Genomic DNA, 21778 nt, shown 5'->3' on the forward strand with positions numbered 1-21778 from the left:
CAGCTAAGTTTGCCTCTATAAACTTTAATACTTAGTTATCTGAGCTTTTAAAATGTGGTTTAACTTTTGTATTAATAAGCTTTATGGTATGGGTATATTAATTTCAAGATATAATACCGTTTTCTAAATATGATTAATTGGTCCTTTCTTCAGTTTACATGTTTATGTATGGGAAGAAGAAGGGGTTATTCCCATTGCTGTAAAGATACACATTTGAGTAATCTAAGGATTTTGAATTAGTCATATAAAAAAGTACAGCTAAAAGTCTTGGTCTCACAGCTCCCCCTCCTACCTACTCTGTTCTTCATATGCTGATTCCCACAATTTGAAATTTACATACTTAGTTGGGGTACTGACTAAAAAACTATGGTCAGAAAATTTTAAAAATTATTCCTACAGGACTGCTTAATAAGCAGTATAAGCTTATAAGTATAAGCTCAAGCTTATACAGCTTAATAAGCAGTAACACAAATACAAACTAAACAGAAAATGCTTTGCATTCAAGAAATTTATTTCCACATGTTGTTGGTGAACTTTGAAATTTACTGACACTTGTGTACAGCAGTCACACAGCATTTCCCTACTGTAGCTGAACCCACTCTGCATATTTAATGCCTGATCAAAAAATGTTTTTGAATGACCCCAAGGCATTTCTTAGGGACAATAAAAGAATAGGTGTAATTATACTAGAAGCAGCATTGTTATTTTTGTAAAATGGGCATACCAGCCAGGTGAACATTTAACACATGGTTAGTGGAATGCACAGGACCAAATCTTGATTTCACCTCCTCTCTTTAGGTTACAGATGAGACATACAAAAACACAAAACACATACAAAACCCCAAAACCTCTTTCACCCAAAATATACATGGGAAAAACTAGTATCTATTACTAGAATTTAAATCCAGACATCAGTTCCCTCTACTGGGTTAATATGGGATGGCAGGAGAACTAACAGCACATTCCACCGGATCTGGGAACCTAATGCATCCCCAGTTCAGTCTCCAAAGAGTCCTCTGTCCTCAGCACATGCAAGCCAAACACAGCTAAAGCTGGCAATGATATCCCCATCCCAGGGCAGAGGGATAGGCCAAAATCATTTATGGAATTAAAACCAGAAGGTCAAGCCCTCAAATATATCACATATGGGCTGAGGTGTCCCTTCCACGGCTCTTTTTCTCTTAAAATAAAAAAGAAAACTACATTTTGGACTTTAAATATGTAAGTGACAATGATCAAAAAGCAAGAATAAAAACTCTGATCAGAGTCAGCAGAAGTGTAACTATCATTCTGAAGACTTTTTATGCCTCCATATAAAAGATTACCTGAATGGAACTACTTCAAATCAGTCTACAAATAATTAGTCTTCCTGCAAAAAAAGCCTCTCTGTTAAAAATTGAAAAATCAAAAGAAAAAATCTCAACCTGGCCACAAAAGTACATACTTTGCAGTGCAATAGCCAATTAATTCTGAGAGTTAGGAAAACATTCTCTTAAAAAAAAAATATTACTTTTGAGATTCAGAAAAAAACTGTTAACTTCCAAAAATGTGTTGAAAGAAGTAGATCAAAAGCAACAGAAGACACTTGATTTGGAAAGTATGCATAACAAATGCATTTCAATCTTTCTGCTGCACGACCAAAGGCTTACAAACAAAGCCTTTATCTCACAGAGTGTCTAGCTCTTTGGGTTAGGTTTTGGGGTTTTTGTTAAATAAAGGCTCTCTAAGGGAGAACAGTCGACAGGAACAAATCTATAGCTCTAAACCATAAATTTGTTATATTCAAAATCAGTTAAGTTTACAATTAGTATATGAAAGATATAACACAGAACACTGATTCTAATACTGTATAAAGAATAATCAATGAAATAATGTTTCACACAAAGTATATTTTAAGGCAACGCCTTCTGCTTCAAACAGATTATATTATATTAATGCCATATTTGCTGTATCATAAACTGGTTTGAGAACACATACATCTACAAATATATTTTTAATCAGCATTTAAACAACAATCAAATCTTAAAAGCACCTATTTGGTTTGCTACTAGGAAACAATGAGCAAGGTATTCTGATCAAAAGTTCATCTAGCACGAAGTCAAAAGGCTGTCTCACAATATTCAGATCTCCACCAACAGCAATTCTGTGGGTCCCCAAAAGTTACAAGCTCGACAGCAATTTCATGATTTTCTGCTTAATTTATCCAAAATAAGTAAATTCAGTAATAAAATGCAAATGGAAAAAAAAAAAAGTATATTTGGCAGAAACATTCTGCACTTTACTTACATTAAACAGTCTGTAAATCCACACAAATTTTACGAGGTTTTCCTTAATGGACCAAAAGTGACTAAAATGTCATCTATCTCAGCACAAAATACCAGTGATTTCCAAACATTCAGAAGAGACCATTGACAGGCCTCAAAAAAAACCAAACCAAACTGAACCAAGTAAACTCCCTAACACAATCCCTAAATAATGAATATCTTATATAGCATGGTTCAAGAGATTTCTTTAGTAATCTTTAGGCCATGTAGACATCTAATATATGTGCAAATCAATTTGAGAATTCTTCTCTAAAAAGATGGTACACAAGCAATATCTTCAGCTGTCGGAAAAAAAGGGCGAGTCTACCACTGAAATCCTTACTTGTCTTCTGATATGACAAACCTCAACTAGCCACAAAACCCTCAAAACTATATCTGTGAATATCACAGGAATCAAGGAAAATGTGCAAACCCAATTCATACTATCTTTGTATTTTCTAGTCTATCAGTCAATACTCGGGGAAAAAAGTCCCAAAGAGCCTCCTACTTCCACCCACTTAAATCCTCCCATCAGCATTATCATTGCTACCAAGCAAAAACAGAGGGGAGAGGGAAATTAAAAGAAGGAAAAAAGCATGCACAATCAGAAGGAAGTATTTCTTAAGAACTTTTACATCTTGAGCTCTGAGACTCACTTCCAAAAGTAGCAAGTATGGCTTGGATAAGAATTGTGCTCTAGGTGCCAACAATAACTCAGTTACCTTCAGTACTTGAGTATTTCAAAACAAACAACCATGCATTTAAAGTGTGTATATTTAGAGAATTTTACAGTAATTCTTGATAGGTATGAATAACACGTGTATAACCAAAGCAGTCCTGAAGACCCTGGTACCACAGTGCAGTTTACCATAAACAAGATTCCTTTCTTGGAAATTCTCTATTCCTTTGAAATACAGCTGGGCAAAATATACTGGCTTATAAATTGTCCCAATATTTTAATAGCTATTTCAGTTTAATCCAATGAGCCAGAATAGAAACTACAAACATTCCAGTAAAATTTGGTTGCAGTGTATTAGGGTTCTACTTCCACCTATGTTTTCTGTATTTGCAAAAATCTGCTGTGAACTCTCTGGAAACTCATGACTTACCAATCCAACATTTTGTGATACTGAGCCTGAATCCATATAACAATACTCAACAAAAACCATTCTAATTGGGCAAGGCATAGATGTAACACTACTAACAAACCCAAACAAAACAGTCCCACCCTCACATACATACAAATAAAGGGGAATGAAAACCAACACAACCCCCCCCTGCCACACACACATATCTTCTATGCAGACATCAAACTAGCTCACTGCACAAAAAAAGATTGTATTGGAGAAAGCCACACAAATCTGCACCAGAGTAACACTGGAGAAGACTGCATCAGAATCAAGACCAAAACCCACATATTAAATATTACTAACAGAGCAGAAGGGAACATCCTACTTATTTACAAAAATAACCCTGAAGATCTAATCAATCAAGACTCCCATAGTCAATCAAGATTCCCGTATTCCTTTGAAATTCTTATTTTAACTGTAAACAGAAGTGATGATAACATGACAACAGCTATATCTTAAATATCTGTGTATGCCTAGTAAGGTTGGGAATGGGCTTTCTTACTTATTTTTGACACTAAATTTTTTTGTACTTACCTGACAGAACCTCAGTCCAGACTTCAGAGTTCCATTTCCCTGCCACACTTGATGACACCAGAACATTATAAAGCAAGCACTGAAGGAGGCTCCCTGAAGCAACTAAAACAGTGCTAATGATACCATCAACACCCTGAGGTGGAAAGAGCTTAATGACCATCTTCACTTCAGTCTGTAACATTTCTAATGAAGATGACAGTATCTGTAAGATTAAGACTTCCCAAATTAGTCCTCTTCACTCCCAGCCCCCAAAAAAAGCAAACTGCAATGGATTGTTCCTATGCATAATCCTATGCATTGTGAGACTATACATTCCTTGTAACCTGCTCTAAATAGAAGCCACTGCTGTATTTTGAGAAAAAAGGGATGGCTACTCAATATCCCCCAAAACAAAGCTCTAAAAGCAAAGAATCACAGAATCACATTACAGCTCAGGCTCAAAGAATCATGTGGTCTACCCTTCCAAGGGAAAAAGAGACTACACAAGACTATCTAGCACCCTACTGCATCTCAAAAACCTCCAGCAACAGGGATTCTATCACATTCCTGAGGAGGTTGTTCCAGTGAATGACTGTTCTCACTACAAGAAAACAGAAAAAGAAAAAAATTCTCATATCAAGATGAAACTGCCCCCAGTGCAACATGTACCCATTGTCCCTCATCTTCTCCATGTGAATAGACTGCTTCAGTCCTTTTTGTAGCTGTCCTCTAAGTTGGAGAGAAATCATTGCAAAAAGCCCACTATTGAGAATAGCTCTTTCCATGGACATTCTCTTATCTTTCTTAAGAATTAAAGGAATCACATGAGAGAAAAAATTCCTGAGATGCTAAGGACCAAATCTTCAATGGGAATTAATCTGGGTTAAAGAAGCTCAACAACTCAAAGTATTTTATTCCTAAATTACTTCTCATTTAGGTATTTAATTCCTGTTCTCTTCCTTGACTTCTACTGGTAAGCAACACTAGTATATGTTTTTCCTCTTTGTCTTAATATTGTACCCATCACTAAAACTGGTTTGAAATTTCTTATACCTAAATACATGTTTTAGAGTAAAGATTTTCTTGTTTCTGAACAACTTTACCTAACAAAACTAATTTAAAACGTCAGGAGACACAAAGAACCAGTAAGTAACAAGAAAAAAAATTAAATCAGTAATAAATAAATAACAAAACACATGTATTTAAATATTTCCTCAATTCTATGTTAGAAATTTGTACTTGTAGGCTTTACAGACTAAGCTACTTGAGGAAGGAATTAGGGAGCAGTATGTTTCATAACAGGTGCATCTAATCATTACTACAGAATATAATCCCAAAACTAAATTGATACTAGGCGTCAAAACTTAGAAAACAGTTATTTGAAGTAGGGCGAACATGGTAATAGTATGTTATAAACAGGAACAAATTGGAGGTGGTGGAAAAAAAATCTTCCAGCTGCAAAGCCCAATGCTGTTCAGAAGACATCCTGCACGTTGGTACCACAGCACCCACTCAGCAGCACAGGTTTTGGCTACCCTGTCAGCATGTGGTATTCTTCTCCCTTTGGCTCATTAGGTTCAGATAATCAACTTGGAAAGAGAACAGACACATTCCTAAAACCTCTGTTATCAAACCCACAAAGGATCCAGTTAAAGTATCAAAATGAGAAATAAACTGAATGAGATTTTCATAATATAGTTACCCTGCTTCTTGCAAAGCTTGATAAAAAGAAAACTAATTTTGGCACTTCAGTAATTTGAAATATCACAGTAGCAACTTCAAAGTTATGACAGTGGTCTGAAATGGACTGAAAAGAAACAAGTCTATTTCCCCCAGGGCCACTGGCCTATCTCTAAAGCTCCTCAAGTTCTCATGTGAATTCAATTGGTTTCGTTTTTAATGTCCTCATCCCACATGCTCCTTTCAAACAGGTTTTGGAACCTTTTTCTGCCCCGTTCTAAAATACAGGTATTCATGTCTGACCAAGACCTACATGTTAAGGTACATTCCAGAAAGTGCTTACACTGGGTTTTTAAAATTATTATTATTATTAATCATGGGGATGTTGCTGATGCCTCCTACTGCTGCCAGATACACTTTTGAAAAAAAAAGAAACAAACTTTAACAGATACAAGTTTTCTGGTTTGCACAAGGGAAGCATGAAGGCTTTTATGCATGGTAATAGTTGCTAAGAGTTCAAACACTGACAGCATCTGACATGAATTTTTTTGTTCTTCAGTTACACTTACATCTATCTCACAATAACCTGCTCTGTTCTTGCTGGATTTTTAAAAAGATAAACTAGGTGAAAATGGAATTTCTGAAGCAGTTAGGCAGCAATGCTTGAAGTATAACCAAAACAACAGTAATGAAAAAGGACTAATAATTAAGCTATCAAATAATAGGTATTTGCTTTTCTTCCTTCCCACTGTCACCACAGCCACCTTCTAAGACAAAGCCTATGTTTAACAGCATCATCAGCCCTTTCTGAAAACTGTAATTTCTGAGTCCTGAATCTGTTAACTCCACTATTAAAAGTATTTCTATACAGGTTCATGATGCAGACAAATAAAAAAGAAAAAAAAAAAAGAAAAAAGGTGTCGAGACTGAACAGTATGTTCTAGGGTCACAACTCTCTTGCATGCTTTTTATCAGCATTCAGCATTAACATTATTTTAGAATAAATTAATTATGTATGTATAATAATGTATTTCAAATACCTGAAGACTAAAAGATATTTGTGTTTATTCTTTACTGAAAATAGCACAACATGAAATCCATGGGAGGTGATGGGGGGGGTCTACAAACTACTGTGAAGCTGGGCAATTTGACACAGTTTACAAGAATTACATTCATTTACTAATGTTCCAACATTAAATTAAGCTTCCAATCACAAGTAGTGATGTTCTCCATTAAGGACACAGATATTCCAGTGTTAACAATTCTAATATCATTTGTAGCCATATGAAAACATTGTTTAATGTAATTGCCCATACAGCAACCTAACTACTTTAACCTCAGTTCACCCATCAGTTCTGACTCCTGTTTATACCCTCCTTCCACCCACACACTTAAAGACAACCATCCCCACAGCTGAAGCATACCCAGGTATAATACACAAAACATAACTGATACAAAAACTCACTTTCACTGGACAACATCTAAAATATGTAAATACCTGTTCCTGCAGGTCGTAGTCATAGCTATCATGCAGCAGAAGACTGAGGACATACCGAGTATAAATCATGGCATCAATGCCACACTTCTCTAGCTCTTGTCCCAGCCAGGTCTGCACTGGACCCAAAGCATGTAGCAGAGACATTTCAGAAACAGATACAGGGCCTGGATAAGAGCTTGAGGAGCTTTCAGATGGCAAACCATCCACAACAACTGTACAGATAGGGCGCATGAATCTAGGTGGTTGGCATCCTTATAACGTGAAGCATTTTCTGGAGTTGATTTTCCGTCGGTATCTGGAGGTGATTTTCACTCCAGTAAATAGGAGAGAGGCTTGACTTCTAGGACAATCATTTATATTTCCTGGCTGTTAGCCGACTAGAGACGAACATCACTCTTCAGGCATGACCAGTGAATAAACTAAATCCTAATAGCAAACACATATGTAGATGTGTTTTTCTACCTTAATTTCACATTGAGGCCAGATGCAAGTCCCCAGCAGGACCTATAAAGAGGAAAAAATGATAAGTTGTGACAATATGTATCCATACATGAATAATATTAAACAGTGAAAAAAACCACCCAAAGTAGAAAGCAGTCATTTACATACTGCTTACTCCAAACATATCGTACATCTACTCAGTGTCATTTTGAAGAGTGACAGGAATTATTACAAGTCTAAAGGTGACTTTTAGAAAAGGTACTTTTTACTGTAGGAAGACTGACTTTTTCATCAAACACTTCACATGTAATCTGTCGACTGAAACATATGTCTGACCTAGCTTTATGGGAAAGTTGAGATTTTATTACTTTCATTATCAGCTGAAAAAAGCCACTCACATAAAAAAAACCACCTATGCTAGTTTGAATAAAGACTGCATATTTTGCATCACTAGAAGACAATATAATCCTACTGTTTTGCAGTGATACCCATTTCTAGAATAGAAGCGTTTTGTTTATAAAACACTGAATTAATGAAATTCATCTGATCAGGAGTTTCATAAATCCTACTACTAAGTGGTTACTACTACCTTCAGGTTCAGGTTTTTTGGCGGTGGTGGTTTTTGGGTTTTTTTCTTAGTTTCAATTATGTGCCTTGTTCCAGGACAGTTAAACATTTTATCATCCAAAGAAACTGTCCTTATAAAAATGTAAATCCCTGGAATAACTTCAAAATTTGAACAGAACATAATTTATCTGTGCCAAAAATTAACATTTAACCTTCTTTACACAAAGCATACACCTGTCCTACCTGAGAGCTTAAACTCTAAACCATTTCCTAAAATAGACAAACTATCCTAAGACTTACACCACCCACAATCACAAATCAATCTTGATAAGCCAGGGGCAGAAGGTGCAAGCACCACACACGTCAGCATTCTGCTCTCAAACGCAGAAAATGTCAGCCCAAAAAAGGCATTTTTGGATTGGTCTATTTATCAGCCACATGCCAATCTGGCATTTGTGTAGGCCTTCCTTCTCCTCTCCAACTTCTTAGCATGAGAAAACAAAGCTCAACTCCAAGCAGGAAATGTCCCTTTACTAAAAGGAAACAAAATAGACTCAAGTGACTAAGCAAAATCTGCTGTTCTGTTTCAACCCCAGTGCAAGATAACCAGCCCACACCAGCCATCACCTAATACAACTATCTGAACTAGGTACTGGGGCAGCATTTCATGTGGGCAGCATGTGTTCTGAAGCCAAACAAAACTGAAAGTTGATACATGTCAATACAACAAAAGATGATCGTTTTTAGGAGCTTTTTTTACAGCACCACACAGGTACAAATGTATATTCCAGATTTTTCTAAGTCACTTGCAACATCACCAAACAGAAACCCATAACGATCAGTTGCTAGCGAGTTTACAAAAGCCTTTCCCTCTCCTACAGTGACCTTACTGCTCTGGTTGCAGTGCTCATTTTGAGAAAGGAGAAAACACAAAATTATTCAATATTGCTCAGCAGCATGTTTCAATTAGTCAAAATCTTTTAAGTAAGCACAAAACACAGTAGGTAGAAACATGCTGCAAGGCACTGGAGGTTACTGCTTCATCACATAATTAGAGAACAGAAAGTACAAGTAAAATCTAGTATTGTGACCCAAGGTAGTCCAAATCCAAGAGTCACAGGTCCAAACTCTTCAGAAGTCCATACTATCTTACTTGTTGAAGAACAACATTCCAGAAAATCTGTTCAGTCCTGCTGGCTCCCCACAGTAGAAGGCGTAATGAATGTTCTCCCCAAGTCAATGCCATAACCCTCGTTGGCCCCCAAATCCTACATTTCATAGATATGGGAAAACTAACACTCTTCATATCTCTTTTTTGAGACATGGTGCAGAACTACCTAAATGTTCAAGGGAACAGGAGCCTCAATCCATCCCACTGCTACCAGTTAGATGCTAGAGCCACCAAAAGATGCTCAGAGCCTGGAAAGGGATTGTAGATCAGCAGGAGAGCACCTGAAGAGCAGCACAAAGGAACTTCTGCCACTCCAGCCAGCAAGCTGGCTCCATTGGGAGCCCAGCTAAAATGGAAACACACGAAGCAAAGACAATTAAAATAAAAAAGCTAGAGACATGCACATGCCTGCAGTCTATCATCTTACTGGCATCACTAAGACATGGTGGGATGCCTCCTATGACTGGAGCGCTGGAATGGAAGGATACAGGGTGTTTAGGAAGGACAGGCACAGGAGACAAGGAGGGGATGTTACCCTCTATGTCAGTGACTGCCTGGAGTGCATGGAGCTCTGCCATGACACAAAAGAGGAGCTGACTGAAACATTATGGGTCAGGATGAAAGGGACAGGCCATGTTATACTGGGGGTCTGCTAAGGTTCCCCACCCAAGAAGACTGAACCATCAAGTCCTCTATAGACAGAAGGAGCAGCCTCACACTCACAAGCCCTGGTCCTCATGGGGGACTTCAACCACCTCCGTATCTGTTAGAGGGGCAACACAGTAGAGCATAAGCAATCCAGGACCAGGAGGTGCCTGGAATGTGATATTGGTGATAACTTCCTTCCCTGAGTTAGAGAAGCCAACAAGGAAAGCTGCTATGCTGGGTCTCCTTCTTACCAACATGCTGGGGCTGCTGGGGAATGTGAAGCTCAAGGGCAGCTGGGCTGCAGTGACTGTGAAACAGTGGAGTTCAAGATCCTCAGGGCAGCAAGGGTGCACAGCAAGCTCATTGCCCTGGCCTTCAGGAGAGCACAGTTTGGCCTTCTCAGGGATCAGCCTGGTAGAGGAGCCAAAGAAAACTGGTTAATATTGAAGGATCACCTCCTCCAGGCTCCAGGCTCAGGAGCAATGCATGCCTACCAAAGGAAATTAGGCAAAACACCAGCCACCTGCATGGCTGAACAAGGAACTCCTGGACAAACACAAACAGAAAAATGAAGCCTACACAGGGTGGAAGCAAGGACAGGTAGTTTGAGAGGAATACCGAGAAATTGTACAATCAGCCAGGAATCAGGGAGGAAAGCTAAAGCTGTGATAGAATTAAATCTGGCCAGGGACATCAAGCTTGATGAAGCAAGAAAAAGCTTCTATAGGTACATCAGTGATAAAAGGGCCCTATCTCAAAGGAGACCCAGGACATGGACAAGGCTGAGGTACTTAATGACTTCTTTATCCTGGTCTTCACCAGCAAGTGCTCCAGACACTGCCCCACTCCCTGGAGGCACACGTGGGGACTGGGGGAATGAAGAACTGACCACTGCAGCACAAGGTCAGATTTGAGACCATCTAAGGAACCTGAAGGACATGAATCCATGGAACCTGATGAAATGCACCCCTAGGTACCGAGGGAACTTAAAAGGTGCTTGGAAGAAAAATGAGGACAGACTTTTTATAAGGGTCTGTTGTAACAGAGTTTTAAACTGAAAACTGGTAGATTTAGATAGGACATTAGGAAGGTATTTTTACATTGAAAGGGTGAGACACTGAACAACTTGTCCAGAGAAGCTGTGCATGATCTACTCCAAGCATTCAAGGTCAGGCCGGGCAGGGCTTTGAGCAACCTTATCTAATGAAAGATGTCCCCACCCACAGAAGTGAGCGTTGATGATCTTGAAAGATTCCTTTCAACTCAAACCATTCCGATTCTTTATGGCAAAGCTTCTGGATACCAGTCACTTCAATCAAAACTTTGGCACATTGTTTAGCTCCTTAGCTAAACCTAGTAAGGACTGAGTTTGTGTTTCAGCTTTTCCGTGAATGAGATGATAATGGGGCCTCTCTTTTCTATCTTAACACTTATTTGAGACATTTGAGAAATTCTGTTCTTGAGACCTAAGCTAACAAAATCTGATTGACTTCATCTGACCAGTTAAAGTGTGTCTTGTTTTTATTAGATGGGGGAGAGAGGGAAAAGACAGCAAGAGAGACAGATTATAAGAGGAATTATGAAATCAGACAAAAAATTTTTGTAATTTGTTTTGTACTTCAGCTTTTTTTAATATCATATCCTATTACCTCTTTTACCATTCAGTTACATGATATAAAACCTGGAAATGTAAACAGATTTATTAAATATTATTTAAGAGTTCTCATTTTACAACTCTCAAGTGCTTTGTTTCATAGATGGTCTTAAGCATTTCCATTATGTTTTAAATTTAACAAAATTTCATAAGGAGTATTTTTCTATCCCAGTACTAGAGAGATTTTCCATATCAAATTAATACAAGTCACTCAAAGAGCAAACATTTCTGCTGATAGATGTGAAGCTTGATTTTAGAAATAACACTTTCTGACAAATAAGTTATTATCCCTCTTAAATATATTTCACACTGTCTCACTAAAAATAAGTTTTCCATCCTCACAAGGCCAGGGCTAATCTGAACAGAGCGAGCACATTACATCTTAAATAATTAGTGGAAGCCTAGTTATTTTAACTAAGTCGGAAAGAATTCTCCATTTCCAGCTATAAAATATGACAGATGGCCATGCCTTTTAACAAGAATTACCAAATACAAATTTAAACATCTGCATCAATACTTTCTGAAAGTACTTTTTATTTACAAAGTAAAAAATACATGTTGAAACTATTTCAAAATAATTTCTCCTTACTCCACTTCTTAGTATATTTTTTCCTTTAAAGTAACCTTCAGTTTTCGCAATACTGATCAATGACCTTAACAAGGTCACATCAGTTAAACTGTCAGCAGTTTAACCGGTAGAGGCACAAGGGCCAATTCACGAAGCGTCTTCTAAAGACTGAGAACACAATATTGTATAAACACTCTGATTTTTCAACTCAGACTGTCTTAGAATACATGTAATTCTCAAAATTCTATTCCACGTGATAGACATTAAATACTCTTTTGATCTACAATAGACAGCAGAAGAAAATAACTAAGCCTTACTCTCCCTTAGATCCAGCTACAGCAAAGCAACAACTTTAAATAACCTATAGCAAGCAACAGAAAGGAGGATCAATAATATGGAAAGTGATGCTGGAGCTCTCCAGTTTTGTTCCCTACAACACATTTGCTCTTTCATAGTAAATAACCTTTTTTGAAGACTAAGTAATCTAGCCTTCTCCATAAAATAACTGGAATATGGGTGCTGTCAGAACAAATACACAGGACTTTTTTTTTTTAATTGTCTTGGTACTACAATAACCAAAGTAACAAACAACTTCTTGTGGCAGTTGTCTCTATGGGATATAGAACGATAGCATAAAATCAGAGATTACCAAAGAATGCAGTAAAAGAAAGGTGTAATTAAATCACTCTTCAATGAAGCTTGATACAAGCACACCAATAAAGTGCTAATGCATGGACTATCAACAGAAATATTAACTAAAAGTTCGTGCCAAGCAAGACAATTCCATGTCTTTAACAGCTCTTTTTCTCCATATTCTCTTGCATACTGTTAGAAAACAGTAACCAAAGCCAAACCACAAAACCCACTGAATTCATCTAAAGTAACCTAATCTCTATTTCATCAGCACCAAGAGGCCTCTGAAAATTGTGCATCCATGCAGCAAAGTCCCAAACCAACATTTTTTGTAAATAAAAAAAAAAAAAACCAAACAATACAATGATTTAACATGCTTTCAAGTTTTTTTAATTAACAACTCTTAAAGCAGTAGAAGACATTGGAATAAGAAAGTAAAAATTATACCCCTTACAATTGTCCCATCAGGTAAAGGTCCACAGACAATGTCTTGGGGATCATAAAAGGTAACTTGAAAAGGAAGCAGGCTTAAATTCACTACACTGGGGTCAATACTATCACTAGAAAAAAAAAAAGTTACTGGATTACATATTGAAAGAGGTTGGAAACTAATACACTGTTTACTTGTACAACCTGTGAGTCTCTAAAACCTCAAATTTACTCCTCACACATTTTGATACATTTCTACAAAGAAGCCAATCTCTTGGATAATCCACAGATACTACTTTTCCTTCCTTCAGTTCTCAAAAGGGAAAACATCTGTGTTTCCAGTGTTTCATGCTGCCTACTGTTACATGTTAACAATTAGACTAAACATATTCTCACACAATAGTTAAGTCAAAACTGCTGTTTTATACAAAGTTTCCTCTATTATTCTTTGAAATACACCAGTGCATGACACAGTTTAAATTAACAGCTCTCATTTTAATTTTTTTCTCCACTTTGACACTGTTCATTTATAAAATGAACACGGAAAAAAAATTAAATTATTTATATATAGTCCACATTTTTTAACCAGAACAATGTTTTTCAAACAAATGTTTTTTCCCAGAATGGTTTTATTAAAAGCAAACAGTATGTCCTTTCGCTGGCAACTACAAGTGGGAAAAAATTATGAAAAATCCTAATTAATATTAAAAGAATAAAAACTTTGTCAAGTTTGGTCAACAACATACTAAAATCACATATACAGTGCAGTAAATTTCAGTCCCCTTTAGAAAACTGATAGTCAAAAGCATGACCAAATTATATGATGGCAACAGAACTCCATATTGTTCTTATATATTGTGGAAGAATCTGCAATTTTACACTAATTTCTTTTGTTTCTTTCCACAAAAATGATGAACAAATCCTTAATAGAAAAAAACCAAGCAGCTACACACTGGGAAAGGCACTGTCAAAAGCTCAAAACCAAAGCCTATTTAAAGTCTAGCAAACAATGGAATTTGTGTGCTTAATTTCACACAGTATTTAAAAGACATGTGAATTCCGAAGTAAGAGAAGTTGCTATTTTTTAACCACATTCCTTGATAATCTAAGAAATTTGACTGTGTAGTCTTCAGAGCAAGGACAGCTATTTTATGCTCAACAAACAGCAAGAGCAGCAGCTTGATTCATGACCAAGGCACTGAAACACTACAGAAATATTGTCCTGCCATGAGAAACAGAGATTAAACACCTGGCTGCTATCAAAGCACTAAAAGTGGTCAAAAGCATAAAAGCAGCTCTGTGAATCAACTTTAAACATACATAGAACCAACCTTTGTAAGAAGCATTACCAAGAGGTACAAGAGTGATACAGTCCTATTTGTAATGGGTTTATGCTTTATAGGGAACTGATGTCTAATGAGGCTGGGCTTACAGTTCTAGGGTAACTCAAGTCAAAGAACCACAGGGGAGACAGAAATCAGTGCCTGAGTGTTACTGCAAGATTTTTTCCCTTGCAAATCTGCAATCTTATTTTCATAACACTTATCCAAATGAAAATCTGAAGCTGCTAATCCTGTATAAAAGCTTAATGGAATTACTCAAAGGATTCAAGAGCTACCATGTAAGCCCTAGTTACTTAGGTTAGCAAAGAAAAAGAACAGATTTAATGAAGATGACACCAGGGGAAGTCACCAATGCAGTTCTGAAAGATTCTGCTCTGGGACTTGTATTACCTGATAAAATCCTAAGTGGCCTGGAAGATAAGATGGGTGACACAGTTTAGAAGATACCAAAGGACAGCAAGTGACCAGGAATAGTGACTTCAGAGCAATTGAAAAAATACAGATGGCCATTATGAAAGTGGACTGGGCAATAAAAAAATAAACAAAATACAGCAAAGGAAAACTTGAAATGAGGCCGAGGGGCAATAATCACCCTACTGAGGCATAAATCAATGAGTTGTGAGCCATTAATCCATGTCTCTCCATGGACAGAGACTTGACTGTTCAACATCTAATTTTTGTTACTAGAAAGTACTAAAGAGATAGTAAGATCTACATACAAAACTTCACACAACAGCCAGCAGAATTCCTTGCAAGAGATACCAAAGACCCAAAAAAAAAATAAAAAAAGATGGTCTTCAATGGAAATCGAGTAAGAGAGATCCCTTGAGAGTTTTTAACTAGACAAACCATATCAAGGTCAGGAAATCCCCTAGGCTGAAAATAGTGTATGGCTGAGGGAGAATGTAGGGGAGGTATCATTCCCCCTCTTCTGTTTTTGTCCCTAACTGCTCCTTTAGAGATGATGCTGCAGACAAGTGCAGGGCTTGTCAAAGCCTTTGTCTGAACCAGTACAGCTGTTCTTATAAAACATTTATGTTTACCATCATACAAGAACAACATTTCAAAAAACAGTTGCTGGAGGAGTGCAACAAGCTGATCCACTCACAGGGCTGCACATTATTAACTCACAGGACTTTATTTAAAGATGTGAAAACATCAATCTTGTCAGGGAGCAAAAACCAAAAACAGAGCTATGGGAAACAGCTCATAAGGGACAGCAGAATCAGCAGGTGAGACACTTGCCCAAGGGGGTCAGTTGCATATCAAAGACCCCAAATGTTGTCATCTGTGTATTCTTTACTTCTGCAAAACAAATATGCATGTAAGCTTGAAAATGTAAAACTTCTAAGCTAAGAAAAAAAGGCAAGACAGAAAGGGAAAAAGCATGACCTAAGAACAAAACCTGCAGACACTGTGTACACCCCAAAACATCATTTCATAGAGTTGCAAGGTTTGAATGTGCTTCATAAGCAAGACTCTTTTGGAAAGGTCCTCACTGCAGCAGGCTTGTAAAGAATCATCTCTGCAGAGTGGAGACTAATGAAGTGGTCCTTCAGTATATATAATATGACTTAAAAAAATCATTAATAAGCCTAATAGTTAGCAAGTTTTGCAGATCATGGTTCAGTGGGAGTCCTGATAATTTGGGAAACAAATTTTATCTTCAGGATGGAAGTATTTTTATTTCATAGCATCACTCAGGAAACTGCTTCAGGAGGTCAACTCAATATTAAAGCTGCATTAAAAAAACTCAAAAGCAACCATGTCATTATGCAGCACATAGATACCACTTCAATAAACAGAATGGAGCTCAGAGCATTTCTCACAAAATAAAACATGACAAAACAATCTCTGGTACCACAGACTATGCAATTGCACCAGATAAGTTTAAGTACAGCACATCTGTAACCTACAACCACCTCAACCCAAAGAATTGTATCTACAAAAATTTTGCTATTTAAGAAGGACTTGAAACTGTTAAAAATATGTCCATTAAACAGATTTAAGAAATGGGAAGACTTCTATATCTGTAAATTGCCTGAATCTAGACAATTAAATGCGGCCTCACTATTATCAAATGCCCACCTGCCATTAACAATGGCAACAATCACATAATTTAAGAATTTGTCCAAAAGGTTATCAAGCTACTAACAGAGTACTAATAATTCCATTCTGTCCTTAAAAAACAATAAACATATACTGACATGAGAATTTTTTTTCTATTTAGTTTGTTACTGTCCACACTGCTGTTTGAACCAAATTTTACTTTGTTTAAACATGACTACATTTTTTTTTAAATCATAGCTGAAAAAGAAAAAATGTACACATACTGCATAACTTAGATGTATGATAACTTTTTAGAACTTTAAAAATACAGCATCTAATGACGAAGAATTTTGGTAAATATTTTTCACACTAAAAATTAATTAAAACAATGTCATACATAAACTTAAAGGAATTACTACTGCTGCCAGTACAAGTTTGCAAAAACCAGAAGTGATAATTTTTATAGCAGTAGTTACTAACTTCCAAGAGAACAACAGCAGCAGCATTTTGACAGAGATACCTCTGTGGATGACTTGAAGGTGAGTCAGGGTAACAGGAACTGCACATTGCCACCAAGAGGGGACAAGACATTCCACTGTTTCTCTCATCCTCTCCTCCATGTTCCCACCCTCTTGTCCTTGTACTTAACACATCCACTGTGTGGCTGCATAGATGAACTGTATCAATTTTTTGTTCCAAAGGGAAAAATTTCATTTTTGGTAAACCAGTCTTAAAAAAATACAAATCAGTGATCTACTTGCTCTCTCACCATGGAATTTCTACATGTGGCATAAGAGAGGAATAGGAAGGCAGAATGCACGAGCTAGAATGCACAGCTAGAATGCACAAGACAGAATGCACATTTTAGCTAATTCAAATCCAAGTCTTTCAGACAATAATTATTCTAAGGAACGTGAAGTGTGCAAGCCAATTCAGGTACTTCAAAAGGTATGATATTTACTTCCGATATTTTTACAGAAATTCACTAGGCACCCGTGCAACCACACCCTGTACTCGTAACATCCAGCAGACTCAGTCTCAAACAGTAGCCTGGGGATAACAAAGAAATTACTGTTTCCTTCAGATTTGCTGGGAGAGAGGCAGGTGTTGCTCTGTAACTAATTGAGAACAGGATGGATCACTCAAGTGTGGAGAACCCAAGAGAATGTGTGGCAGTGCAGACCTCAAACACTGAGGCAGTGCTTCACCTCACACTTTACCCTCCAACCATCACAGTCATTTCTGTACCACTAACATCAGCTTTCTGACCTTTCTGCTATATTTCTTTTACCACTGAACACAGTGGTATGATTTAAGTTTTTCAGTTTGAACTTGCAGATCTTAGCAGTGTAGCAGGGCAATGCCAGAGACGTATCTTGTTCAGCTCAGTTTATTACACAGGGATTGCCTGGATGGGCTGCTACTGGACCTGAGATCCTGGGGAGAAATACTTTTCTAGATGCAACTTCAAGGAGGAGACAGCTACAGTCTTTTCTGTTCAGTCCCATGAGAATCTTCACATGGACACTATTTATCAAAAGCAATACCTTTTACTATGTACACATCACTGATTATCATCATACTTCAATAACACTTCCTCAGGTTTAGGGAAACATTAATGGAGTTAACAGACTACAAAACCAAATAGAACTGCAATCACACAGATGTACATATTTTGAGTTCACCAAGACAATTATCTTCAGGATTTTTGGCAGGTAAATTCTGTAAGCTTTCTACTACTTGTGTCTCACTATATTTACTAGCCTTATTATCACCTAGAATATATGCAGGACTTCAAAACACAATACAGGATGCAGTCAAGTAATGGAAAGACTAAAATATATGCTCTTGACTATTTGATCATTTTCTTTCCTGCCCTCCTGATGTCCTTTATTTACTTAACTTTTAGAGCAGTTCAAACTATCTGCAACCAACAGGTACTTGCCTGTATTTGAACTCCATTCCCAAGTGGGATGGTAATGCTTGGAGGCCCATGCAAGAAGTTACATGTGTGTGCATTAAAACAGATGTGACCCCAGTTCTGAACAGCTCAGTGAGAGAAACAGACACCCACCCATGTACCCCAAAATGTGCTGCAGACTCCTCCAAGGAACAGGCAGCCACCAGGTGGAATCATTCTCCAGGCCACCAGTGTGACCACCCTGATAAAATATTCAGTGCTCCTCATATCAGCTGGAATCCAGTGGCCACTCTTGTAGTGCAACCATACAAGATTTGTTTCAATTAATATACAATTTACTCTCAGGCACACACTGCATCTTTCAGTCAGGCAAAGAAAGGAGAATGAATTATGAATGCCAAAGATCCAACCACCGGTGTTCATTTAAAGGCTGCGATATTTGTCCTGCTATTTATACTTGCAAGGTTAATAATCCATATGTATATAAACAGCAAACTCATTAAAGACCACACTATATATTTTACTCTGGTTTATTAATTTCTTTAATTTGTATGGAAGTATTTTCTGAATACTTACTATTGATGTTTTCTATACTTGGTCTGCAGCTCAGGGAGTTAATTACTATCTTGCTGAAAAGCTTAAAATAGCCTCATAAAGAGTTTCAGAACAAATATTACTTCACCTAACTATACAGCCTTTTCAACAGTTATTTTAATAAAAAGAAGTTTCTCTAAATTCAATTGGAAGTAATATATAGACAATGTTTTTATTAATAAGAGTGTAAAAACTTACAGGATGTGTCAGCCACAGGAGGCTCAGTAAACACAGAGTTGAATTTTCAAGCTCTAAAACTTAACCAGCAGAGAAGATACTGAATTTACAGCACATAAAATATGGCAGGCCTACAAAGGAAATAGTTTCAAATACTTTTTCCCTGCCCCTCTACCACCTCTGATTTTTATTGCAAAATATTAGTAAATGAACTTCTATTTATGAAATTGAGATCCGAAGTAGGATACTTTGCAATTTTGAAGAGAATAGCAAGTCAACATGAAATAATTTATATTTTAACATTTGAATGAATTTGCATAGGCATTTATTGTTCAGTTTATGTTGTAAGGCTGCCAGGCTTTTTCCATAAAAACAGTGACGATATTTGTTATCATATCTCCACTTTTATTATTAGGTATGTTGTTTAAAAACACTACTTATTAAAAAAAGTTTACTGACTGAATAAGTAGGACAATTTAATATTGCTCTTAAAATAATACATTTGCTGCTTGATACTTCAAATGACAGATGAAAAGGTCATTTTACTAAAGTGCAACCAGAAAACCTCTTACAAAAACAGCAGGTCAGCATTGCATTAATTCTCTTCAAGGAAGTTACCGTACTGTTAACCAAGGCATTTCTTTCACAATTCAAGAACAAAGTTACTAAAAACTGGAACTCTGAGGTTTCCCTGAAGTCAGTAAGATATCCAGTTCAGAGAGACCGGTGAAAAAATCATCTACATATGATAAACTAATATCTGAACTTAAAGAGGCAATTTAAAACTTTTCTGTCACCTCACACAATTCAACATGACTCCCATCAAAACGGCTATAAAAACATCAATAAAACAAAAATCACTAAAGGCAATTCAGTTTCACTGTCAAATGCAAGACTTGAATATGCAGTGGATTGAACTTCTACCTCAGAAAACTGAACCAGAAGAGGAATTCACTGAACAGTAGTCTTTAGCTAATTAGTACCAGTAATTAGCTCAAAGTCTTCAGAGAGCAGAAATCAAATATCATGAAACAGTAAAAGCTTTTCCTGTACCTTAAAAAGTAAAGATATGAACCCACCAAATAACTGGAAGCTGGCTCCATTTCTTTTAGGACATTCCAGTGTCCTAAATCCAATGCAATGCTTTAAAGTTGCACATCTACTCAGCCACAGTCTTCAATTTTGGTTGAAGTTCACAATAACACATTACAGTGTCACAAGGATCTAGTGAGAATTAATTACTCATCCAGTGGCAGCAATAGGCATTACTGATTTCTTCATTAGTGATTCTTCAAGCAGACCTTTTTCTTTAGGCTATTAAAACACTCTTTTCTTAAAAAGTACATATGACACATGCTAAATTAACAAAATAACTTCTTTAATCAATTTGTGTATGTTTTATCATGCTTTCCCATTTTACTGTTGATGATTATTATCTCAATCCAAGCCGTGACTATGCAAACACCACCTGGAATAACCCTGCAGAGGATACAGACCTTGCAACCCCGCTCTGATGTTAAAGCTGTACCATCTTATGTCAGGTTGCTTTATTTTTCCTGGCCCTCAGCCACCTCCAGTCTCTCACTCCCTTATCTGTCTCTGTACTTTCTTCCACAGTCCATATATGCAAAATCTCATCGGCAAGGCAATCATGTCTCCCTTCAAATTCTACAACCAAGTTAGTCCATCTAACCAAACCATAAAAACAAACTCACACAATTTAACAACCTACAAAAGGGGTAACAGCTGCTCCTTTTTATACAGCACCTTAAACACAAGCACATGAAAATGAAATTTCACTTGAATTTCACTTGAATTCACTCAGTAGTACAGCTGATAGAAAACTTCATGCAGGTCTCTTTTCTCAATCTCAGCCAAGCACTCTATCCAGAAAGCCTTGTTCCTTTGGTAAATTTAATAGTAACTAGAGAAAGATTTTTAAAAGCTGTAAAAACTCCACAAAATTATTCAGATTTCATCCCTGTTACAATTTATTTTTATTTATTAACAAATCTTTTTGCACAGAGTACAAATTTTCACATGCAATCCTTTCTAGAATAAGGCCTAGAAAGTTACAGACACAATTAACATTAGCAAAGACTGCATATTTGAAATTTCTTCCTCAAGACAGCAAACCCCAGAAATTTAAACATTTCCCAAATTATAGTAAAAATTAAAATCACTACAGTAAACCTAAGCACAGACTTAGCAGGATATAATAAAACTTACATGTAATATCAGACCTGAAAAAATTAATTTAAATACATAATTTATATTTCCACACTAATATAATTAAAATATCACATGTAATATCACAAGAGTGAAAAAATATTTCATTATTTAAATTTCCACACTACTGCCTCAGAAATAAATCTCTTGGAAAGTCATGTTCCATATGTTCTCTTTGGTATCAAAGTTATGAACAGAATTTAGATGCAGAAACAAAACAAACAATGTAT

The 21778-nt window shown here is 36.7% G+C and overlaps 1 protein-coding gene across 3 annotated transcripts in view; it reads right to left on the reverse strand.

The window, feature by feature from the left end:
* The window catches only part of KIAA0232 (KIAA0232 ortholog), a 64017-nt gene that overhangs the window by 38331 nt on the left and 3908 nt on the right, over positions 1-21778 (reverse strand). For 2 of the 3 annotated variants that reach the window (XM_064711739.1, XM_064711740.1), the window contains exon 2: positions 7125-7628. In XM_064711739.1, coding sequence (XP_064567809.1) covers positions 7125-7355 — 231 coding nt within the window. In that variant the 5' untranslated portion in view covers positions 7356-7628. Of the gene's footprint in view, positions 1-7124; positions 7629-10202; positions 10337-21778 lie in introns of those variants that run through there. The other variant, XM_064711741.1, reaches the window with a different exon arrangement.

This window comes from Zonotrichia leucophrys, chromosome 4, assembly GCF_028769735.1.
Source record: "Zonotrichia leucophrys gambelii isolate GWCS_2022_RI chromosome 4, RI_Zleu_2.0, whole genome shotgun sequence".
Classification (NCBI taxonomy): Eukaryota; Metazoa; Chordata; class Aves; order Passeriformes; family Passerellidae; genus Zonotrichia; species Zonotrichia leucophrys.